This window comes from Rousettus aegyptiacus, unplaced genomic scaffold, assembly GCF_014176215.1.
Source record: "Rousettus aegyptiacus isolate mRouAeg1 unplaced genomic scaffold, mRouAeg1.p scaffold_m13_p_2, whole genome shotgun sequence".
NCBI lineage: Eukaryota > Metazoa > Chordata > Mammalia > Chiroptera > Pteropodidae > Rousettus > Rousettus aegyptiacus.
The window spans coordinates 130,663,351-130,689,555 of NW_023416295.1; the positions used below are offsets into that span (position 1 = coordinate 130,663,351).

General features: G+C 33.8%; 2 protein-coding genes across 9 annotated transcripts in view; one reads left to right on the forward strand and one right to left on the reverse strand.

The window, feature by feature from the left end:
- LARP4 (La ribonucleoprotein 4) overlaps positions 1 to 26,205 on the reverse strand; it is a 144,122-nt gene that overhangs the window by 39,728 nt on the left and 78,189 nt on the right. For 3 of the 8 annotated variants that reach the window (XM_036236239.1, XM_016151832.2, XM_036236238.1), the window contains exons 1-3: positions 21,054 to 21,214; positions 3,507 to 3,654; positions 2,711 to 2,863 (exon numbers count right to left, since the gene is read on the reverse strand). In XM_036236239.1, the coding sequence (XP_036092132.1) occupies positions 2,711 to 2,863; positions 3,507 to 3,654; positions 21,054 to 21,071 (319 nt within the window). In that variant the 5' untranslated portion in view covers positions 21,072 to 21,214. Of the gene's footprint in view, positions 1 to 2,710; positions 2,864 to 3,506; positions 3,655 to 21,053; positions 21,215 to 22,366; positions 22,704 to 26,205 lie in introns of those variants that run through there. The other 5 variants (XM_016151827.2, XM_016151833.2, XM_016151829.2 and 2 more) reach the window with 4 other exon arrangements.
- Positions 22,702 to 26,205, forward strand: part of FAM186A (family with sequence similarity 186 member A) — an 81,194-nt gene continuing 77,690 nt past the window's right edge. Inside the window, exon 1 of the mRNA XM_036235863.1 lies at positions 22,702 to 24,798. Coding sequence (XP_036091756.1) covers positions 24,628 to 24,798 — 171 coding nt within the window. The 5' untranslated portion in view covers positions 22,702 to 24,627. The remainder of the gene's footprint in view (positions 24,799 to 26,205) is intronic.

Below are 26,205 nucleotides of genomic sequence, written 5' to 3' on the forward strand. Positions count from 1 at the left end.
GAACTTCAACAAAGAGATAAAAAACATAAAAATGGGAATGGAAATTATAAAAGGGAACCAGTGTGAAATGAAGAACACATTATGTGAGATGAGAAGTATGTTAAATGGAATAAACAAAGGAATAAACAGAGTGAAAAAAGGATCAAATGCCTTATCTAGAGGACAGGAAACCCAAGGACGCTCAATTGGAATGGCAGGAAATAAGATGCCAACACTACAAAAATAATTTAAGGAGCAAATGAGACCAAAGGGTCCAAATATCCATCTGATTGGCATAACTGAAGAAAATCAAGATGCTAAACAAGTGTTTTAAGAAATAATGATGGAAAACTTCCCTAACCTGATGAAGGAAATGGACATAAAACCTCTGGAAGCTCAGAGAACACTAAAAATCAGAGATCCAAAGAGGCCCGCACAAAGATACATCATAATTAAAATGCCAAAGGTTAAATACAAAGAAAGAATATTAAAAGCACCAAGAGAAAAGCAGTTACTAATAAGAGAAAACCCGTAAGACTGGTACCTGATTTCTCAAAAGAAACTATGCAGGACAGAAGGGCTTGGCAAAAAAGATTCGACAGAATGAAGACCCAGGATCTACAACCAAGAATAATTTATCCAGCAAAGCTATCATTTAGAGTTGAAGAACAGATAAAGAGCTTCTCAGACAGAAATAAGCTGAAGGAATTTATTACCACCAAGCCAGTATTACAGGAAATGTTGGAGGGACTTCTTTAAGAAAAAATATGTATCAAAAACAAGAATAAAGAATGGTAATAATTATATTCCTATCAATAAGTACCTCAAATGGAAAAGAATTAAGTGCTCCAACTAAAAGATTGATGAATGGAAAGGAAAACAGGACCCCTACATGTTATGTGTAAGAGACACTTCAGATTAAAAGACACACACAGACTAAAAGAAAAAGGATGAAAAAAGATATTGGTTTGATGGACCTAGAAAGTATCTAAGTCAGACAGAAAAAGATAAATACTATAAGAGTTCACTAATATGTGGAATCTAAGGAATAAAAAGAACCGTCTAATCAAAAACTGACCCACAAATACAGCAGACAATTTGGTGATGGACAGAGGAGAGGGGGGTTTGGAGGGCTGGGAGAATGGGGTGAAGGGTTAAAGTTGTACAAATTAGTAGCCAATGGATGGTCGTGGGGATGGGGAGCACAGCGCAGTTAGCATTAATATGATGGCTAAGTGGCAAGTCAGGGGAGGGAGGGAGCGAATGGGAGGATCATTTTACGAACTATATAGATGTCTAACCAATGTATTGTATACTTGAAACAAATTAAAATAAATTAAAAAAAAAAGAATGTAATAAAAAAAACTTCTATCTCTTAATACTCTTCATTTCTTGATTTTACAGCACCATTATCTTCCTAGGACTATGTAAAGCACTCGGATGTCCAAAGTGATCAGATCAACTCTATAACAGTCTTCTATGCTTTCTATTATTTAAGCACAGAACATAAGACTTTTTTTCAAGACTCAAGCTTCGAAAACTATCACTCTTATTAGACTCTTACACAAAACATTAGACTCAAAGCATGTAACTTGTCTTCTTCTTAAAAAGCATTAATAATTTCTTTTAAATACAGACAATAGGATGTATGTAAAGATAAATACATTTTGTGCATAATTTTATTACCTTGTCTTACTACTCAAGATTTGAAGTGATATTAGATAGTAAATTAATTTCATTAAAATGAATATAAGAAGTATTCTATTTCTATGTATATGCAATCCTTCTAATACAAAATTTATCCACCCAAATGCTAGCCAAATAAGCAATACCCTCATTTAACCTTTCAATATCATTATAGAAAACGCAGAATACCAACAGGTTGCCACATCATATAAACCTCTTCTGTGTTCAAAGTAGCCAGTAGTTAGGTATATTATGACCACAAGTAGGAAGCAGATCCTACCACCTTAAATTATTACACGGAAATATCACCCCATTCCACTTCAGAAATCAACCTATAAGCTGATACCCAGTCCAGTAAGAAAACTGACGACAAAGGTATATATACCTTGACTGAAGTCAGAACTAAGCTGCAATAAAAATACCTACTCCCTCCTTTTTACATTTATTTTCCAAAGAGACCCTTTAGAAATCAGAAAAATAAAGTTAGGTAGTTTGGGTCTATTTTCATTTTCTTTCAAATTTCATCTATTTTAAATTCAATCAACTACTAATCCATGCCAGTTGAATGAATGTAAGGAAACCGTATTTCACAAGTGGAATAGTAGAACCATGTTTTTAATATAACCTTTTCCTTAAAATTAATTCTCACAATTTCACATTTATAAATGCATTTCACACTGACAAAAGTGATGGAAAAATTGATAAACTTGCAATGATCCCAACTAATAGACCAAGAAATTTGGACCCTATGAAAGATTGTAATTTAGGTCTCTTAACTATCTTGACTATTTTTTCCTTTTGTCTTTATTTTCATACTTTCCTTTGATAGAATAAAGTAAACCCTTTTTAAATTATAATTTTCACGGTTAGTCATTTGAAAACAGTATTTATAATAATCACCTAACATTTCATTAACATAAACTTTCAAATAAGAAAATAAACTGATCAATGCCATAGGTTTATTAGAAAAATGATAAAGAGACTGTAGAAGGAAAAAGAAGAGCATATCACACTCTCATTTTACTAATAAAACCATAAAGTTTACCAGAAATGTCATATATTTGGTAACTCAGATCTTCTGGCCCTAAAATCATTCCATCTGTTGATTCTTCAATGCCTGTAGAATTTCTTGTGGTTTCACAAGATGAATACATTACTTCATATTCCTTACATATATCATCTGAAATCTCTGTATTACCTGTACAAAAGAAAACATATTGAAAATAAATAGGAATTCTACAAATCCTGGTTTTATGAACTCTGGGATCTATGTCTTGTATAACATGTCTTGTATAACAGGGAATTCTACCAGTTGGGAAAATATACATAAGGTTTTAAGTTAAGCATTCTCTTCCCAAGGGAGGAAGTTTTGACAATTATGGATAAGCTAAAATGATTAACAATAGCTTAAACTTATATAGCACTATTTATCTGACAGCTTCATGTACTTTATTTACTTCTCAGAAAATCTTAAACCCAGAATAATAATTATTATTACTATTATTATTGTTTTACAGATGAAGGACATAAGCATAGAGAATTTAAGTCATTTGCCTAAGCTAAAATAGTGAGTAAAGAGCACTGCCAATGATGGTAGATCAAAACTAATGTACAAATACCATATTATAAATGGATTCAATCCTGGACCCAAAGATATAGCTATTATTTGAAATGACAATTCATTAATATTAGATATGAGAATTGTACACAAACTACATGTTAAAGACTTATCAATATATTTAATCAAATAATCAAAGGACGTACCCCAAAGATCTATAAGCCAGTGTGGCCACATGTTTAATCAAAATGTGACTTGTTCTGATGAAATATTTAGGACTTACCCTCAGGATGAGACCCTGATGTGGCTGCTGTTTCATGCCAAGAGCTTTCAGTTCCATGAGTTACTGGAGTGGCATCAGTATTTCCAGGAGGAATTTCTTGCCATACTTTGGCATTAGGATTTAAACCAGTTCCTTTAGATGTCACCTGCTAAATAATCAAAGGATCTATTTGTAAATTCTAAAAGTCAGTGCACTAAAAATTTAGATGAGATTTTTCCATTACTTAGATGTGAAGACAATCCCAATGTAATAAACATTCAATAAATACTTTGTTTTTGGCTCAACTTGAAAATATAAATCTTTTAAGTAGATGAACTTGAAATGTCTATATGTAAAATCCACACTGCTTTACCTTCAATCTACTCGCAAATGTCATAACATTTATTCAAACTATTCACATATTTTTGACATTAGAATATATTTGTGCATCTAGAGCAAATTTTTGAGTTACCTAGAGCGATTTTCCAGAATATATAATTTTTATTGCCATCCAAGCTGTGACAGATGCCTTTCAGTCTGAAGGATTCTATCACTGGAAATTTCTTCCCAAGTATAAAACAGCACTCTGCCTTACTGTGCTTTTCCACTTGTCCTGAAATTGTATATTTTTAATGTCCACAACATAACTATCATATTACCATCTAAAGTGATCTTTTATTTTGTTAACCAATGTCACCATAAAAAATATATAAATAAATAAATTTAAAAAAAAAATAAAGTGATCTTTTGCATGTATCATCTAATCACAGATACACATAGAAGTGTAAAGCAGAAATGAATCACAGTATGGAGGGTGGGGAGAAGAGTATTCAAAAGATGGAGAGAGAGAAAGCAAGCAGTATATACAAATACACTTCTCTTACTTCATTCAACCGAAGAGGTCTTGATCCTCCTCCTCAAGCACATTAATGACCCTTAGAAAAGTTTACCCTCTTTCTAGAAAGTTACTTTTAACTGTCTCTTAGCCAGAGGCCCTTCCCTTTTATGACAGCCTACCCTTCCTGGGAAGAAGGTACCAGAAGGTCGATTCAAAGGACAAGGAATTACTTAAGCTTATAATCTGCATATACTGGGGATTCCGCTTTCATGAAAAATAACTCATACACACTAAGCCACTTATCAGGAAATTATATGTTCCATATGGAGGGAATTCTTACAACTGACACTGGTTCATGTAGCTAAAAAAAAAAAAAAAAAAAAAAAAATCAACCTTTAAGGTATCATCAACACCTAAATATGGGCAATCAAAGCAGGACTCCAAGTAGGGAGAACTGCAGATCCCCCAGAGTTACCAGAAGACTCAGCTTCTGGGAGGCCTAAGTGTACTTCCTGCAATTATGCCCCATAAAATTCCCCTGTAAACTTTTAATCTAATAAACCAATTTTTTTACTTGAGTTTGAGTTTCCATACTATGAAACTATTATAACTAACATGACTGATGTATAAATGAAACATTGATTTATTGTTTAATTACACTCTACAGCTTACCATATATTTTTAAATTTTGCTCATCAACTGAAACCCAATTAGAGAAAAAGGAGAGAGCTCAGATGCAACATCCTTTTCCATGTCGATTCATTCACATTTTGGGAGCAAGAGCTGGGCCTGAAATGGTGGTGGTAGTGGCAGTATTTTATTGCTGACACAGTTTATAATTGCCAGGTATAGAATAATAAGCATATGCTTTTTGGTCAATTTATTAGTGTTTTTAAATTCTCTACACACAATAACCCCCTTTCTGCCTTCACCACAGCAGTAGTCTCCTATCACTTTGCCTTTGGAACTGAGCTGACTAATTTGAGAATTTAGGTACAGCTTAATTTCTGATTGATGGGAGAAAAGAACTGTGAAGAGTTCGTGATAGCCTACCTACCCTTCCTGCCATGTCAACAGCATTTAATCTGATATTAAGCATTTTAATAGAAGAAAACCTATGTATTTACATATCTACCCTTCCCACCTTTTCCTCAATTCTGAGAAGACCAGTTATGTTCCTACCCAAGAAAATGGAAAATAATAAAAGACTACAGCTGTCAAAAAGAAAAACTGATCTTATGAATCTTAATAAATGAAAAAGGTAGAGAATGAAGGGGTCATACACCCACTAGAAATATCTCTAACTTATAAAACTGTTATACAGAGTAGTATGTAGCTTTAGTAAAGCAAAATAGCAATTGTTATTTCAAGGTAGTTAATAATTATTATTTAAACATACAATGGCTGAGGGTCTAAAATGACACGTGAATTCAAAACCCAAACATTAACGATTGTGTGATCATGGGAAAATTTCTTAACTCATTTGAGTGTCAATTTTCTTAGCTGTAAACTGAGGTAAGAATTCCTTATTTTAAGAACTAAACTGTATTAATACTTGAAAAGCAATTACAACTCAGTATAAATACCCCATGTCCTTTTTTATAAAGCATGTTGATTTTAAACAGAAAGTAATTCAGCTGTCTCACTCTCAAAAGTATACTACACAAACACTAATACATTATATCAAAATAACTTCAAGGTGAAGTTAAAAGTTAAATATAAACTATTATGTCATAGAAAATTAGCTTTGAAGAAATATATGCAAATCACAAGATAGATGGAGGACTAAAGAATATAAAACTGTAATGAAAAATTAAAAACAAAGACCAAAAAATAAAATTCTAGAAAAAATACACATATATGTACACAAATATGAAAATAAAAAAATTTACACTTATTAAATTAGCAAAGCACTTAAAAATAATTCTCACATTGGCGTAAAATTTGCAAACTCATTCTTTACTGGAGATTGTATAAAATAGTGCAAATCATTCCTACATATTAACATTATAAAAGCCAAGAATTGGAGTTAACCCAAAGTCAGACGAGGAACAAAGAAATTATGACACACTCACTGGTAAAGTACTACACAGTCATTCAAAATTACCAAGATACATTACCACATTTCATAAAATCTAAAGAGGTACTAACAAGTCACAAATTAAAAATTGCCATTGATTAAACTGTGACATACCAAATACTTTAAGGCGTATCCCAATTTTCAGAAGTTACAATGTGCAACAAATATCCATCTTAAAGTTCATGGGATATGAAAAAAATCAAAATGGAAAATGCTTTCACACAATGTAGTAAAAAAAAAAAAAAAAAAAAAAAAAAACAGAACCAAAATAACAAAAGCAAATGTGTTAAGCAATTCTGTGGGCTAGGTGCTACACTGAATGCTTTACATGTATCATCTCATCTACTTAAAAAAATCTATATGACCTACAGCTATGCCACCCTGAACAAGTCTGATCCCGGAAGCTAAGCAGGGCTGGAAGCTAAGCAGGGCCAGGGCTGGTTAGTACTTGGATAGGAGACCACCTAGGAAGACCAGGTGCTGTAGGCATAAAAAATAAAAAAATAAGGGATTGTAAACTGACATGGTCCTTGCGATCTCTGAGGCCAACCAAAGGGTTGCCTCGCTTAAAAAAAATTAAAAAAAAAAAAAAATTAAAAAAAATTCATATGTACTAGTACCTATCTCCCTTTTATAGGTTATCCTATGAGAAATAATGTAGCCAACTAAAGACACACAGAAATTAAGTAGAGGTCAGTATTAACCATAAAATGATTACAACCCATAGATTATTACAACTGCAAAAAGTACATAAACACGTGGACATGTGGGCTACAAGGGAACTTGATCTACTACAATAACCATATCAAGGATTTCTTTCCCTTGTAAAGTATTTCATTAATAAAGTATTCTACTAAAATGTGGCCTTGAGTTTTAGTCATAAAAAAACATGAAACTTAAGAAAGCTTATTACTTTAAAAAAAAAGTTTATTTTTAAATTTACATAAACGTTGACTATTTTCTGTGATCCTCATTCTTTCTTGCATTTGACTTTTCTTCTGAAGTCATTTTCCTTCTCCAAAGACACCATTAAGATTTTTTTTTTAGTAGACTCTCAATTGTGGTTTTTCTGAAAATATCTTTATTTTTACCCTCTACCTTTGCTGTATACAGAATTCTTGGTAGCTACATATTCCCTTTCAGCACATTAAAGACATCTCCACTGCCTTCTGGTTTGTACTATTACTGAACAGAAATCGGCCATTAGTCTTCCTAATCTCTTTTATCTCTAGTTGCTGAATCTCTATCAATGGTATTTTGCAGTATTGCAATCATAAGCCTAAGTGTGATTTATTTTACTTGGGATTTACTGAGCTCTTTGAAATCTGATGCATCTTTCATCGATTCTGTAAAATTCTCAGCCATTATTTCTTCAAATATTGCCTCTCCACCAACTGCTCTATTACTTCCTTCCGGAACTCCCATAAAATATTGTACACCTTCTCATCCCATGTTCCACCTCTTTGTACCGATCTCTTTCCCATTTTCAATTTCTTTGCTTTTCTAAGGAATTACATTCTGAACAATTTCTTAAGATCTTCCAATTTATCAATTCTCTCCTCAGCTGTTTCTAAGATGTATTCAACTTGACCTGGAGGTTTCTTACTTCTCTTTTCTTTTTTTTTTTTGTTTCTTACAGTTCCTTTTGTCTCTTGACCGTCCTTTCTGTATCTTCCTTTAAGCATATTAAGCATTCTGAGTCTATATTTGAAATATAATTCCAATATCAACAATCTTTGAGGGTTTATGACTTGTTTCTGCTAAATCATGCTCATGATTACTTACATGTTTTATGATTTTATAGTGTAAGCCCGTTTTCCTTGGAACTTCATTTGTGGAAATTTTAAAGACTATGTTTAAAATATGCTCTCCAGCAGATTTGTTTGCCTTATGCTAGATGACTACATAGTAAGACTATCAATCTGGTATTTTAAATTTTCAAAATGGGCTTTTTTGGGGCAACAACAGGTAGTGTGAATTCTGCCCTACTTTGGCAGCAAAGAGGATTTATGTATAGAATTATTAAGGAAGACCTCTCCCTACCAATCTAGAGCCAAGATGAAAACTGACAAGCTTCCTTTTCTCTGGGATAGCTTTATCCCCCCACCCCCTACCCCACCCACCCCGCCCCGCAGTTTACTTTGTGTCCTGCCTCTAAGTATGGTTAATTAAAACCAAATCTCTGGGCCACTAAGAATCAATAGATGTGTAAGGATAGCCCCTGGGTTTATTGCTCATCTCTCTGAATTAGTACTTTGATTGTTTTTGGTCTGAAGATTTCATTTGCTTTCTCACCAGCTTAAAACTCTCCTCTAATAATTTTTTTAAAAAATATTTTAACCAACATTTTCAGCTATTTTTCAGAATATCTAAGTCATAATATTTCTTTTAAAAAAGTACCAATATTATCTTAAGGAAACTAAATTGAAATATAATTCCAACTACTGAGAGGCAACTATGGTATAACAGGAAAAAACATTAACTTTATTTTGCCACCCAGGAATTATGCAATTATTAGCCCCAGTTTCCCCTTTTTAAAAAATGTAATGCCTACTCTACCAAACTCCTTATAGTTTCTACAGACTTTATGCCCCTAACTTCATTTGTTAGGATCACTACATCCTCTTTTCTTCTTTGTTTATACATAACCTCAATTTTGTTACTCTGTTTATTTAAAAACGTGGTCTTTACAATTAGGCAGTGGACTCACGGAAGGCAGAAACTAGGTCTTCCTCTTCTATTTCAGCTATTAATATAAAGCAGGCAAGAGTAGACTTCCAACTGTCTATTTGAATACGTATAAAAAAGGAATTAATGTTTAGCAACTGCAATTACCTTTCTAGCATGCTAGACCAGCAAAGTTGATACACTCTTCATTTATTTTTTTAAAAGTGCTTCTCGGCTTTTAGTTTTAGGGCCACTAAAAGCTTTTACGATAACATCAAAACCAATAATAAAATGCTAAAACTTGCAGGAGCAAAAGCATCTTGAAAATAGCACCATTTGAATAATCATAGCAAAATCTTAGCTTAGAGATGTTAATTCACAGTTACCTCATATCGTAATTATCTCAGGGAGGAAACCAATTAGTTCTCTTATAGTACCACCATTTAGCCCTGCTAATACAGGTACCAGGTACTATTTTCAAAACTCTAAAGAAGAATTTTAGAAAGCAAGTCATCTTTATATTTGCCACTATGTAAACAAGCCAACACTGTGTACTGTGCCAAAAGTATCTTATCGAGGTTCTTTTTTTTTTCTTTTTTCTTTTTTTTTTTTATCAGTATTCAGAATCCACTCTGGCTAAAGAGAAAGGTAACATTGAAGTATAGTGTTACTGTCACTAGAAGGACTGAAAAAACAGATCCAAAATAATGTTGCAGAAGCGCCTTGATGAGGAAATCACTAACCATAATGCCACCAAGCACTAAATGCCAAAATTTAAATCCATCACCACCTTTACTACTGCCAGTACCTAAGCCACTTTTCCATTAGGAACTCAACCTTACAACTATTAACTTCACTTCAAGCTGACCATCTCTACTGCCACTGCCTGCAAAATGGAAGTTGTGAATAGAACCCTCATTGACTTACAGTGTATTTTCAAATAGAAGTCATCTGTGGATGTGTCTGACTAGTGGCTGTGCTGCGGCAATATGCTCGCATCCACCTAGATCAATGAGAACCTGGGAATCTGAGTTTTGACTAGTAGGTACACTGAAGAGGCCTGACTCATAATATGGCATATTGAAAGCTACCCAAATGTAGAAATCTACCCAAAAATTGGCCCCAAGAGATTAAGGTTAATATTTAATATACACAATATGCTATGCCATATATACTTAATTTATAAATACCCAAATGTTGGGAAATTATGATTAAAAAATTATCTTTTACTGATGAAATGTATTATTTCATTAAGCATTTAATAATCAATCAAAATAAGTAAGTAGATGATTTTCAGCAGCATACTACTATCCATAAATCTGATGTGTTCCTGGCTAGTGGTGCCAAGAATAATCAAAGTGTGCTGTCTATGGCATATAAACAAGCAGTACTCCTGGGCACATTTATATTGTCACCAGCCTAGTTAAGAATATACACTTGAAAAGCCATTAATGTACACAAGACAACATATATAAGGATGTACACTGCAACACTGACCCCATGAGGGAAAGACTGAAAACAACCCAAAGCTCACTTTTGGGAAATTGTTAAATAAAATGTAGTATATTTTGTAACACATAATACTATAAAAGTTAAAGAAGATAGGCCTATATACACTGTTATGGAAAATGCTCCAACATATGTTGCTCAGTGAAAAAAAATCAAGTTGAAAAACAATAAGTACTTTGTTTTAGCATTTATGTTAACACATAAAAATCACTGTACAGATTTATAAGTATGTAAAAACAGAAAAGGTCTGAAAAGTTGTACCACCAACCTATTAACAATAGAACTAGAAATTACTAAGGTATTTGCCAAACAGGAAAAATGTACAAAGGATAAGCATGAATACGAAGTATCATTTTTACCTATTAAACTACTTAACATCATTTTGACAAGAATAAAAAGAAACAATCAGTTAACTGCTGTAATTCATGTAATTATCATAAGCCTTAAAACATACATTTTTGGTCTAGAAATTCTATGTCAGAAATTCTACTCGAAAGATAGACAAAAATATGTAACTACAAGAATGTTTACCACACTAATTTTATAATAGTGAAAAATTAGAAACATCCCACTATGATCTGAATATCTGCATACCTCTCAAATTCATATGTTGAAATCCTAATGCCAAATATAATGGTATTGGGAGGTGGGGCCTCTGGGAGATGCTTAAATCATGAGAGTGGAGCCCCTCACAAATGGGGATTCATGTCTTCTAAAAGAGACACCAGCGAGCTCCCTAGTCCCTTTCACCATGTGAGAACACAGAGAAAAGGCACCATCTATGAACCAGAAAGCCCTCACCAAACACCAAATTTGCTAGCAGCATGATCCTGGACTTCTCAAAAACAAATTTCTGTTGTTTCTAAGCTACCCAGAGTCTGATATTGTTACAGCAGCCCAAATGGTCTAAGACACCAAACTACAGGTAATTTGTTCAATAACTACAGCCCAGACATTAACAGAATATCTCAGAGCCTTAAAACCAGACTGTACATAAAACTGGTGAAACCTGAGTAGGTTCTGTGGATTGTACCAATGTTGATTTGCTTGTCTTTGTATCAAACTATAGTTATATAAGGTGTTACTACTGGAGGAAACTGGGCAAAAAGTACATAGGACCATCCTGTATATTTTTTGAGCAACATCTTGAGAGTCTATGTTGTTTCAAAATAGTTTTTTTAATTGTAGAAGACATAGAAATGTTCACAGAAACTTGGAGGAAAAAAAATTAAGCTAACTGTTCTTATTATAAAAATAATTTAATTTTATGAAATAATGCAAAGCATAGAAAAAACTAGAGAGATTAAAAATTAGTGTTATCACTGGTTACCTCTAAGCAGTAGCATTCTTTTCATTTTTGTGCTTTTCTGTATTTTCCTACAGTTAACATCATTACTTTACAATTAGAAAATATATAATTAACATCATTACTTTTATAATTAGAAAATATATAATGAAAAATTTGAGATCTGAATAAAAGACACATCAACTCGTAAAATCATTCTTGGCAAGTGACATAAAAAACTATTATCTTCAAAGAAGAAAGCTTATAGAACCTACCAACTGAAAAGAAAAGCACGAACAAGCAAAAAGACCCAAAAAACTAATAAACACTGGAAACATTCAAACACACTAGTCATTGAAGAAACACGAAATAAATCAATTACTTCATTTTAACCTATGTAGTGAATTTTACAAATGAGAATACCTGATGCCAACAAAGATACAGTAAATTGGGCAATAGTAACACTTTTGGAAAGCAATTTGTCAATACTGATATGAAAAACTTCAAAAATGTTCACTCTTTGACCTACTGCAGTGAATTTTAGCTAAGGGCTTTATACACAGGGTGTCCTTTACAAAATTACTCAACAAAAACTAGAAACTAAACATGTCCATTAAAAAAAAGTTGATGTGTTTTTCTATAAGTCTTTAAAATGATACAATAATGAATCTGTCAAGTCGGTTTAAATAGAAGACTTATTTTTTCATTTAAACTCTAGATAACCACATTTGATTCATCTACTGACTACAATTTAATAAAGAACTGAATTGAAATCCTTAACTCTACCACAGAACTAGAAATAAAGACCTTGAGGCTACAGTTATGTATCTATTAAAGGACGTAAACTGCCCAAGGGCCTGCTGAAACTACCTGCTAACATACATTCAGTATGCAAGGATATATCCTCAAAAAATAAAACACCAAATTGTCAGAACTATGAGTTAGGAAAGTCACCACAAACATGATAAAGCCATCTCTTTGATCACATACATAACCATTTGTTTAATTTACCTATTTACTATCAGAAAGAAATTCTATGTCACTTAAACCTACAAATGTTGAGAAACAGAAAAAAAAAATTAAATAAATTGAGTAAACTTATTTGCCTCATGGCAGATAAATCTCCCAGGTTTAATTTTCACATCTCCAACATTGAGAGGATCGCTAAATTTCAAGTACTTAAAAAAAAAAAAAAAAAAAAAAAGATACAAAATGAACACTTGTCATTTTATCCAGCATAACACTTCAGGGACCTCAGAGCGTTTGAGATCTTGTTCCCTGGCAAATGTCAACAGTTTGGCTCAAATAAACTCTTATAAAAATTACAATACAAAAAACTTTCAGGGTCCTAAAAGAAGATGCTTAGGGGTATTTTATGGAAAGCAAAAATGAAAATTAAACTGGGAATTTTTCACCCATTCAGATAGAATAATAACATTTAGAAAATATTTCATTTGTCTTCATAACAACTTCAGTTAAATACCATTATCATCCACATTCTGCAGATAAGGAAGAAGTTACTTTACGTGAAGGTAAAGTAATCTGCCCGAGGTTGCACAGCTAGTAAGACAGAGCCAGAATCTGAACCTAGGCAGTCTAGGGAGTCTGCCACTACACTACAGTAGCTCTAAACCAGTACATCACAGTTGCCTTAGAGAAAACTTTTAAGACAATTAGTTACATACTATTTAAAGAATAGTATAAATCTCCTCACCAAGCCAAATGGTCCTTGGCTCCACTTCTGCCCACAGTAGCTGATACTCCTGAACAAATGAATACAGAAAATAGCCACCAGATAAGAACTAGGGTCCCCAGGGCAGAAGTCAATTCAGTCCCATAATCGCTTTTACCCTAGGGTTAAAGTATAGCTAATTTTCAGTTAAAAAAAATAACAATAATATTCATGGCAGTTTATGCAATAAAATTTACCCTCTATCACAAAGCATTTATCCTAAATTGAATTATCTTGTCTGCAAGCTCCACAATGGCAGTGACCTTGTTTATGGTTTACTGCTCTTTAGTGCCTTGAACAGTGACTAGGCACATAGGAGGCCAACAATAAAATTTGTAAAATGAATCAATGGATGAATATGTACTAGATAAGTGGTTCTCAAACTTTACTGTGCATAAGAATCATGTAAGAAATCTTGATAAAATGCAGATTCTGATTCAGCACCCAGATATATGAACAGAGAATCTGTATTCTAACAAGCTCCTGGGTAAGGAAGTTTGTTGCTAATTGGGGGCTCAAACTTTGAATAAATAGCAAGGTACCTAAACCACCCTGTCATTTTCCCCAAGCTCTCTAAGCTGTTAGAATCAGGATTCACTTACTCTCCACTGTGGAAGGAAATGTGAAGTCTATTCATCAATAAAGCTATTACTGTTGGTCCCCTGATATTAGAGGGAATGACAAGCCTTATATCCACTAGATAGATCCCCAAATTCCCACTACCTCAGTCAAATGACATCTGATAATTGTTTAATAAACAAAACAAAACTAAGACCTTCCTTGGTTAGTCGTTTAACTTAGGGAATCATGGATTACAATGAAAATATAATCAAAACTATAGACTTCTCCCTAGAAAGTTCTACAATGAGATTTATGAACCTCCTTATTAAAGACTGAGAATCCTATTTATACTTAGAATTTAAATAATTTAAATAGTCCTCAAAATACTGAGCCATTTTACTTCAAACTGGTCATCTGATGCCAGTAACTACACAAATGAACTGAAAAAAAAAAAAAAAACCCTGCAAATATCAATGTTAAATATTAAAATAATCCTTCCCAGGAAAGAGTGCCTTTTCATTCCTGTATATTATCAAGTCAGCAAACCATGCTACTTTCAAATGAAAATGACCACAAAACTGAGATGAAACTTATCTTTCATAAGTATACATGAAAGCAGCAGCTCACAGTGTTTATCAGATACTACTCTAAGTGCTTTATATTAACTGTTGATCCTCTGAACAACCTTATGAAATAGATACTAACATTATTCTCATAAACTGAGAAACAATTTGCCCACGGTCAAATAATTAGAAAGTGGCACAGACTTAGCAGGCAGGCTGGCCCCAGAGTACATGTTCTTAACCATTCTTTTATGCTACCCTGCATATATATGTATCTTAGCATTATTACTCAACCACTACTCTTATTTTTTTCCTTCTTCCAACTCAAAACACTAGGAAAATCCTATTTCTCTTACTTTGCTCAACTACAAATTTTTGTGAATCCTACAAATTTTCATTCTCCACAGCCAGTTCAACAAATATTTTAGTAACATCTTATGTACACTATGTTTCTTTGATAATGATAGGTGGGAAAAACTGCCAACAAACCCACAGTGAATCTCTGATCTCGTCTGAAAAATTAAAACCTATCATACAAACTAGGACATTATTCAAAATGAAACAGGGTAAGGCATCTGTTCCAGAAAATAAGTATACCGACTATGACTGTCCAGGACAAAACAGGAGGTATGGTCTCCCTGTTTTGTAGGGTATATAGGGGTATGAAATACAGGCCAACGATGTGTTACACAGACCCTGATTACTCATGACTTTTGTGCCCTAACATAGAGTATGCTTTTCTCTTCCCTTAATAATATATAAACCAAACAAGATTTAACTCTTCATCCTTGGAGTATGGCTTTACGCCAACAGTTCCTGTCCTACCCTTAGAAATATTCATTTAAAGTAATCCCTTGTCTTTGGTTTAGAGTCAGCCATTTATAAAGAAATATTTTCTGAACCAAAGACTGGTTCAAATAGTCTAACAAGGCAACAGACAAAGGAGGAAATATGAGTGTGTGATATTCAAGTTTCTTTTTCTTATATTTACTTAAACTTATACATTAAAAAAATATTTTTTTTCCTAAAGAGCAAATATAAAGTGCCTATTTGAGTCTGTAAATGAGTCTGTATTTTAACATAACTGTGATCTTCATTTTGTTTTAAAAGTTTTATGTGCACAATTAAACCCATAGTCTTATTAAACTACAAAAAAAAATTTAAATAAGGTAATTACCTTGTTTGGCCTACTCAGAATCAGAACAAATTAGTAACAAGGTTGGAATTAAAACTCAAAAAGTTACCCATCTCTTAAATCAGTGTTATCTTACAGTAGTTATTGCCATTACCAGTGCCACTACCATGTAGTTTTGATAAAATTTCCAGAAATATTTAATATGTAAAGCACAAATTTCAGTCATTTTGGAAGGCAACTACTTATATACTGGACAATTTACATGACGATACAGTTCTGTGATTATCAAATGATAGCATCTGTCAACCCTTACCTACCTACACTGTATTACAAGGCTTAATACATATACCTCAAACCCCATGAACACAACCTGTCAGAATAAATTATTAATCTCATATTACAGATAGGAACTTGAAGCTCAAAAAAACTGTCACTTGTCCCAGGTCATACAGCTAACATTTGAACCCAGGATTCCAAAACCCTTTCAGAAAATCATACTCCGTTAATACAGAAGTTCCCAACGTTTTCAAGAAGACTGGAAACCTCTCTCAAGAATTAAACTTTAAAACGAAATAAAGCTTAAGCAATACACAGAATATAAAAACGAAAAATTAAAATGTTGTCACCACTATCAGGGGTGAGAGTCATTTTTCATGTTCACTTAAAAGATATTATAAGAGGTTAGAATCTTTTTTATGACTTCACATGGACAGTTGGATTAGTGTTTCTCAACTTCCTCTACTTTCCACTCCTCTGCAATAGACTCAGATCCCATTACTAACCAGAGGGTCAAAATCTTTTTTTAAGCTCCTAGGTATAGAACCAAAATCACAGATGTTCATGTCTAGCATTATAGATCACTTCCATTAACTGGGAAGTAATATAAAGCTGGTGGATAACCTGAACAAATCTAAATTGATACGAAATAGCTAAATACCAATATTTCTAGTTACTGTACCAATATTTCAAATACTGTACTATGAAGCACCGTGATGTACTTTGCTACATCTTTATGCTCACTCCCGGGCATTTTATTCTACTTTTCACACTTCAAAAATAATTTCTACTTCATTTTCAGTCCATTCTACCTAAACATATTTTATTTGAAAATGCTTTTATTCATTTTTAAATGTACTAGAATCGAGTTCCAATAAATATTCTAAAATCAAATTGTTCAAAAACTACGCGGCTACTCACTTATCTACAATTCTATTTGGCAATCATTTCACAATTCATTTAAGCACTTTCTTCTTTTCTAGGTCTCTTTTTTTAAAACGTTTTCAGTCAGTGATATCTAATAACTTTTTATAAGATATTATTTAAGTTAATGGGGAAAAAAAAGTACTGTTCTTGGAGCAAAAGGCACACTACCTATGACTATTGTAGTACAAAATTAATGAAAAATCACCTAGGCAAATATTCCACTATTTTCAGACTCTAAGGTGAACCTAAAATGGAAAATGTTATTACTTAAAAAGGCAGAAAATTTTTGAAGTAATATAATTTTTTTTTTCTAATTATGTAAGATCTGGGGGAAGGGAAGAATGGAGAGTTATTTAATGGGTACAAAGTTTCAGTTTTGCAAGATGAAGAGTTCTGGAGATGGATGGTGGTGATGGTTGTACAACCTTGTAAATGTACAAGGTTAATACAACTGACCTGTATGCATTAAAATGATTAAAATGATAAATTCTGTTACGTGTATTTTATAATTAAAAACAATTTTTAAAAGTTATGTGAGAGTTATTAAAGCATCTTAGGGTGCATAAAAGACATTGCTACCTATCTAAGTGGTTGTAAGTATTCATTTTCAGGAAAAACTCAGACACAGACACCCAATTAAAAAAAAAAAAAAAAAAAAAAACACTACCAAACAACTAGAGCAGACATAACTGGCAGAAAATATGTGAGGGGGGAAAAATGATCTGAAGAATTAATTAAATGCTAGCAGCCATGAAAAACATTAAAAAATTGCACAATGTCTCCTTGGTGCTCAAAAATTTAAAATCGCTAGCAGCCAAAAGGGAGCTCTTTCAAACTTGCAGAATTGGTTTAAATGAAATTTATATAGGGAAATGTTTGACAATTGTGTGAATTATCCAAACATTTTTACCTCTTCCCAGAGGGGCAGACATTGTGTCTCCTTCAGAACTGAGGTAAGAAAAAAACAAAACAACTTAAGTCAATATAGCCCTTTGCCTGCAAGACCAAGTTTTAAAAAGTGACATCTAAGTATTATTTACAATAGGATTTCTTGTCTGCCTGTAGATTTCGACTGCAGTATAGCTAAGTAATATAGAGCTCTAATTCTGAAATTCACTGGCTTTTAATCTTGGGCAAGTTACTTAAATTCTCTGTGCCTTAGTTTATCTCTAAACTGGAGATGTTAATACCACCTACACCTCATAAGTATGCTTGAGTAACTGTAGATACATGCATAAATGCAAAAAACTTCGCAAGCCTGACACACCATAAACACAATGCATGTGTATGCCACTATTACCATATTATCATTACTATTATCTATCCCACTGATTCTAGTTAGAATCTAGTTAAGCTGGGGTCTCTCCATAAAAATTTACTCAAGTAAAAGATTTTGAACATAAATAAAGAGGACTCATAGATTCCGGATTAGAGAATTCCTACAGAAGACAATCCACAAGCAACTTGGTTTATAGTAAAGTGGTTCTTAACCTCTCTTGTGCCATGGAGACCTCTTTAGTAATCCAATTAACCTGTGGATCTCATCTCAGAATGTTTTTAAGTATATGAAATACACGGGATCACAAAATAAACCAACTATAGTCATCAAAATACTTTTAAATTTCTATTTTAGTAATATATGTGTTTGCACATTAAATAAGTTTTACATATAACAGAGTAATAAGAACAAACAATATTTCAAGGTATCTGCAAAAACTGTAACATGGTATGAAAATATTTCTCTTGTTACACCACTGAAATTTCAAAACAAAAATAATTTCAAGAATTTTCATTTTTTTTTCAATTCTAAATTTCAATTAGAACCAAGTGAAAATAAACATTCTTTTACCTCAATCAAGTTCACCGACTTCCTCAATTCTATCTAACGACCAAAATTAAGAACCCTTGGCTTAGGAGAAAGTGCAGAAATAAGTTTTAGAGCCAAAGCCTTATGTTCTAGAAGCCAGACTTCAGACTTTAGTCTCCACATTATTCACTCTTGAATGACCTTAGACATCAAACTTCTGAACTTGGTTTCGCTCCTTTAGCATAATTCCTATAAGCATGAGATTATACGGATTATATTAATTAACAAAATGTCAATGACCAGTGTGTTTTTACTGATTTTAATATCATATACAAAGCCCCAAGTACTTAGTGGCATTAATTTTTGATAAAACTCATTTTGAGAAAAATGTAAAACTACTTACTGGTTCACAAAGAAAATGATTAATGGAAACATGGAGTTTATGTAACATTTTAGTGAGAGCAATGATTTGGCATTAGAATGACCTGTATCTAAATGTCAACTCCACTACTTTACTAAATTACTTAAGCTCACCACATCAGTTTTCTCAAATCTGTAAAACACTGCATTTTTGTTTTAGAAACAAGAGATGATATACCTTAAACACTCAATAAATGGAGCTATTAGTAAAGTTAGCATTTTAACAAAGCCAAAGGAATCAATTTGGAACTCAAAAGTTTATTTTGGAATTCATGTCGATATAAATTAAACTTCAGTATTCCTTTTGCTCAGCAAAAACTCACATGCACTAAAAACCTACAGCACTTGCACGGCATAACATACTAACCCAAAATTACACTGTTTAAAATCATACCTGATTTCTTATTCTGCCCAAAGGAAAGAAAACGAGGTAAAAATCGGTAAATAAAATGGATTCAGTAACTTTAAATCTTTTCACGGTTTACTTGGAATGTTCCGATGAATGTTTATTATCAATGTTGGACATATTCTGAGATAGCTGTGTCAATTTAAAACCCAATTTAAAGGTTACACTGATTAGATTTAAAAAGTGAGAGCATGTATTTACTTTATGCCAAAATATTACGGAGTAAAATCTCTCTCTTCCTTTGAAAAAAAGCCATTGACTGGCCCCAGCTCTGATTCATTATACAACCTGTAAATTCCTTCCCTCATTGAAAAGATTCTTTTTATGGGCATAGTTAACAAGTGCCAAGTTGCGAAGTTGCAGCTTTGCTGGTTTGACGTTTTCACAATGCAAGAACAATATGATCTGGAATCTACTCAAAGCATTAGCCAGGCAGTCAGCTGATGCTCACTGCACACAAGAGAAAGACAGAAAAAAAGAGACATTAAACCTCGTATTTGTGTAAGACAGGTATCCACTGCCTTTAAAATTAGAACAGGCCAACGGACGTTCCAGTTAAAGTAATAAATTTCTATTGTTAAGCAACAATACCAAAAAAAAAAAAAAAAAAAAAAAAAAAGCTTCGCCGGACTAGGTTTCTATCATTCTTGGAATTTTTCTTGTAAAGAGCTTTTATCTGTTCAAAAAAACCAATCCCTCACCCCGGAGCCGCTGCTTGAGTAACTTTTACAAAAGGTCAAAGCGGTGCCTTTCAAGGCTTCCAAACCCTACTGGCTTCTCCTTCGTTCACAGTAACTCACTTTCCACCCAGAGAACGTTCCAGAGACCTAGGGACGGGGACCAAACAAAATGTGGTGGAGGTTGCTAAAAAGAGGCTTTCAACTTTCTTTTCAAAACACTTATTCCGAATTTCACCTTCCTTCCTCCGTGGCCCCACATGTTGCCTGCTTCCCTCCCAGAGGGCCCCGCGAGGCCTCGCTTCACCCCCCAGAACGCGCCCACCTGATTACCCTTTTCTCCGCAGACTCCGCCCCCGGAGTCCCCCCATCCCCCGCCTGTTTGCCTTCTTTAGGAGATCCATATGGGACACTTTCCCCTTCTTCTGATCCTCATACTAAACCAGACAAGCCTCGAATCTCCACCTTCAATGTTCCCCTACGCCAGCCCTCACCTCCCACAGCTTCCTAAAGTGTGTGAGGGAGCAGAGTGGAGCCGCAGGCCTGCATGGCCCAGGTGCTGTGTCAGCCTATCTGCCGGTTCCGCGGCGTGTACGGCCTGGAAAGTCACATGGCGGTGGGACCGGCCGGCGCCTCCACACTCTTGCTCTCCTCAAAGCAGGACAAGATAAACGAGTCCACTCACCTCCACGAAGAGCAACATGTCTTCCCCCGTTCTGCCCAATCGTTCTCGCAGCTGCTACTCCAACTGGCTTCCAGGCCCGAGCCCCAAACGCTAGCTAGGATAAGGACACTCGCCTGGCCCCTCCACCCGGCAGTGGACCCGGCTCCTCCCCCGCCGTCAGCCGCTGCGGCCTGACCCGCCCAGTCCCACCTCCCTTGAAACAGCAACTGTTTCCGGTTCTAAAGAACAATTGCTTCCGGGAGAAAAGAAAATCCTAGGCGTGCTCAACTTTTGTACCACCTATTCCAGCAGCGATATGGAATGTACTATCGTCTATCCTGGGAGGAGGAGAGGAGCAATCAAGGGAAGGGACCATCCTGTGCTACGGTGGTGTGTAAAGGTCTTCTTGCATTTCATCCATTGCCAAACGGATAGCTACCATGGCCATAATAATTTTGCATTTTTCATAGCTCAAAATCTAGATCTGATAAAAAGCCGGGCTTGTGTGAAATGTTCTGAAGGAACGCCCAACCCTGCCGAAAAGGTGGTGGCTAACAGAAAAAAAAATAGAGAAGGAAAAAAAAAGCACTAAGAGTAAATACATTAATAGCAGCTGCTGTAACTTAAATGCTTACTATGTGTTTGGCATTATTCTAGGTATTTTACGTGAATTAATCTTAAAACGATCACATGCAACAAATACTATTAGCCCCATTTTACAGTTAAGCCCTCTAAGAGGGCGGGTTTCCCTTAGACACACCTTTAAAGAACTTTGCCCCTTCTTTGCCTGAATCCGATACCCTAATCTCCGCTTAATATAATGCTACTTAATACTATTTAGTATAGATAGCCTCTTCTTGATGTTCTGCCATCAAGTCAAATGAAATAGAATAAAAACAAACAAACAAAAAGGTTAATTATATTTACAATTTTCTATTAGATGATCCAGATTCCTTATTATTTTTAACAATAGCTAGTATGATTTATCCCTCCCTTGTCAGTCTCACTTTTGTACCCTAGTTCAGACACTCATCTTTTGAAATAATTTTTTGATCTTTTCCACTGGATTTTTTCCATTCTATTATTTGAAAGGGTTCACTCTCACCTAATTGCTGTTACTTACTTTCAGTATTTTCAATATCGGATTCCACCACATAAGCTCCCTTTAACTCACATCCTTACTTTCTCACTTAGATACCAAATAAATTCCTCTATCAAATTGCTATTTGGGTTTCATATTCTTCCTAATCTGATTCTTAGTAAACTCTACATTACTTCATCTCAATCAAACCAATCTCCTCTCTTTTTGCCTGAAATACAAATTCAGCACTCACCTCCAAAGCCATGGCTCAAAGTGTCTTTCCTATCTGAAATGCCTTCATTTGTCAATCAACCTTCTCTCTCCATAAGATTTTTCCAAAGATTGTGCTCCCCACAGGTCTCTTCTTCATGTCTTGTTAGCACTTGTATATTATATTCTATCTTAAATTATTTTCTTTTTTTGTTTATTTTTTAGTTTCTTCACAGGTACCCTATCATATTCTTCACAGTCTAGGATAATGGTAGCCACATAGTAGTGTCTCATCGAATGCTTGTCAAATTGAAAGGGAAGGAGAGATTTTAAAATTTGCTTTAACAAGTCTTCATTTCAGGTTGCTGATGAATTCCATGCTGCATAAAAAATATGAAACAATAATCCTAAATTAATTTAGTTGACAAGCATATAGGCTGCTTTGTGAATGCCTGCTGGAGTAAGCAATGTAAAAGGATCAAGAGAAAAGTTATTTAAGGATCTCACAATCTAATATTATCAACAAAATACTTTAACAGATTAATTGATAATCTCAAATGCTGGATAATGATGAACATTTTAATCAAACTTCACATTTATAAAAATAAATAATTCTCCTTAATTGTGGTCCTTTCAGAAAACATTATGAAGTTCCCTGAATAGACTTAATTGTGATTTACAGGAAAGGGGGTAATAATCTTTTATGACTAGGGATGGGGTGGGCAGTCTAACAAAAAAAGAAAGTATTCCGGGGCTAAGAAACGTTTCCATGAAGAGAGGAATTGAAACTATAAAGGATGTCCAAATTGTAGACAGTTTCTGTACAGGAACTGAGTAAGAATATACCAAATGTTAGAAAAAGAAAACTAGGTATAGCATCTGTTTTTGACAAGTTCACCAACTAATGGAGATAGACAAATAATAAATAGGTATACTTCGATAAGTACTATAATAGAAAGTTTACAAAGTATTTTGGGAACAGAGGAGGGATTAACTTAGACAAAGGACCTTAAAGAGAAGGAAAAATAATTTTCTTTATATATATACTGATATTTTTAAAAGACAACTACTTTATGATCCTTTCTCTCCCTTTCTTCAAAGGCCTGAAACATATGAATTGTTTAACTTTACAAGTTTACAAGGACTCAACATGGGACTAAATTTACAGTAAGGACTCAACATAGGATGTTCTTGTAGAGAAAATAAGTTGTACATCCACAACTTATATAAAATTTAAAACCTAAAAAATTATATAGTTTATGAATACATACACCTGTAGTAAAATGATATAAACACAAACAACATAAATACAGCAAATTCATGATTGTCATTGCCTCTGAAAAGGGGCAGAGGGGAAGGAAGGAACTTGGAGAGAACACCAAAGGGGACTTCAACTTTATCTCTAATGTTTTCTTTTATTTAAAAGTATCTGAAGCAGATATGACAAAATGTTAATTTTGTTCATTCTAGGTGATAGGCACATGGCTATATGTTATATTACTAACTTTACTTTTTCATATATTTTAAACTTAAAAAATAAGCTACACAGCCAACAAAACTATCCTGTCCTTTAACTGCTCTAGTCTCCTAAATCCCTTTACCGCCTCTGTAATCAAAGGAACTGCCCAAAGTAATCCTCTGTCAGTTAGAAACCAGCCTCTAGAATCCCCTTCAATATCTGGAGCCAACTATAGAACTTTCTTCAGTCAGGTTCGTTGAAAAAATGGGTAACTAGGCAGTGCAAAGAGTATGATCATTCAAATAATATCTTACAAGTTACTACGTGTCTAGGAAAAGTTGAGGGACAGTTAAGGAAGTTGTAACACAATTATTCCATTACAGGCTTAAAAAAATCTTAAGCAAAACTTGAATAAGAAGAAGTAGGAGTTACATTTGATACACCGGAGCTTGAATTCTAACACCTAGATTTTAAGCTCATTTAAGCAGGGCTATATCTTCTATTTCTTTTATCGTTTCTGTTGCCTATTCTTTTCTACCCTCCCTCCCCCTGTCACCCTTCTACCATCACAGTATATAGAATGCCTAATTCTCTGCATATAGTAAGCACTCTTTAAATGTTTAAGTCAATGATAATGTCACAATGGGTCTATTATGACATCGCCAGGACCGGAACACCATGGTTAGAAACTATTTAGTAGCAGGGTTAATCACAACCTCTGAAAAAAGGAAAGACCTCTTCTAGCTCTCTCTTGGACATATTTATTAGCATTTGCCTATATTCTGTGGGGGAAAAAGAAGAAGAAATAAAAGAAAATCACTCAACTTTTCAAAATATTTATCAAAATGCAAAATGAGAAAGACGGTGAATCTGAATTAGAAAATGAAGTTGTGGGTTCCACCATCATGTCCAGAAAAGCCCCACGTAAATCAGTGGTCACTAAACTTGATATCCCAGTCTCAGTACAGCACGTCATCTCTAAAATTGAGCAAGCACAACTCCTTCGAGCCAGACAGGTAGGTAGTAAATGAGGAGTTTACAGGTTGCAACTTATTGGTTTTAACTTTCCATGAGCAGCTACATTTTTTTTTTAGAATTCACTTTATGTGTGACATTTGACTGTGTTTGAGGTAACTGATTTCAAATGACAATTTCACCTGACTCTGGATAACAAGCTCCAATTTTATATCAGTCTCTTTCAATTTCATGTTAGAATTAATCAAGCTTTTAAAAAAATAAATCACATGTGCTATTGAGTGATTTGGATAAAAGACAAATTAAAATCTGTAGCTAATTTTTATATCTAATTTTAGTCAATAGTTTTTATTTGTTCTCAACTGAATTTTATCAGATAGCTATTAACAAGGAGAAACACAGATTGTTTTGAATTCTAGCTGCTTTTATTTCCCCTGAACACTTCGTAGAAGAGGGGTTTATTGGCTAAGAGAAATCCAAAGACAATTTAAAAAGCATTTAAGTAATGTATCAAAAAGACCCCAAACAATTAAGGCTATACTGCACTCTGTTCTCTCAGAATACAACAAAAATCAATCTGATTAACAGAAATGAATCCAGGGAACGTTTTTTCCAATATTTAAGGAGTGCTAAATGGTTATATTTTTTCATTCTCCACATAGATTTACTCCTGTTCCAACTCCCCACAACTAGAAACAATAACAGTGTTTGCTTTTAATAGCCTCACTGAGGTATAATCGACATACAATAAAATGTATATATTTTTAAGTTTTGATGTACACAATCATCACAATCAACATAATTTACTTATTATCCGTAAAAGTTTCTTCCTGCGCCTTTACAATCCCTCCTACACATCTGTCTTTGCTTCACCCCCACCCTAAACCCCACCTAACTGCCAATCTACTTTCTGTTATTATAGGTAATTTTGCATTTAAAAAAGAATTTTATAGAAGTGTAATCATATAGTATCTACTTCTGTCTGTCTTTTTTTACTTAGTATAATTATTTTTCCACATTCTTGCATATATAAATATAGTTAGTTCCTTTTTATTGCTGAGTATTTTTCTATGGAATGAGCATTTGCATTGTTTCAGGTTCAGTGTTATTACAAATAAAGCTGCTATGAATATTCATGTATTTATTTATAATTTAAGAATTCATGCTTTCATTTCTTTGGATAAACACCTAGGTTTAGAATGGCTGGGTCATGTGGTATGTAAATATTCAATTTTTAAAATAAACTACAAACTTTTAAAAAGTGGTTATACTATTTTTATACTATATTCCCACAAACAGTAGATGAGAGTCTCAGTTGCTTCACATCTTTATCAACAGTGTTGCCATTCTTTTTAACTTCAGCCATTTCAAAAAGTGTATAATAGTAAATGTCTCATTGTGGTTTTAATTTGTACTTTCATAACGACTAATGACTTTGAGCAACTTTC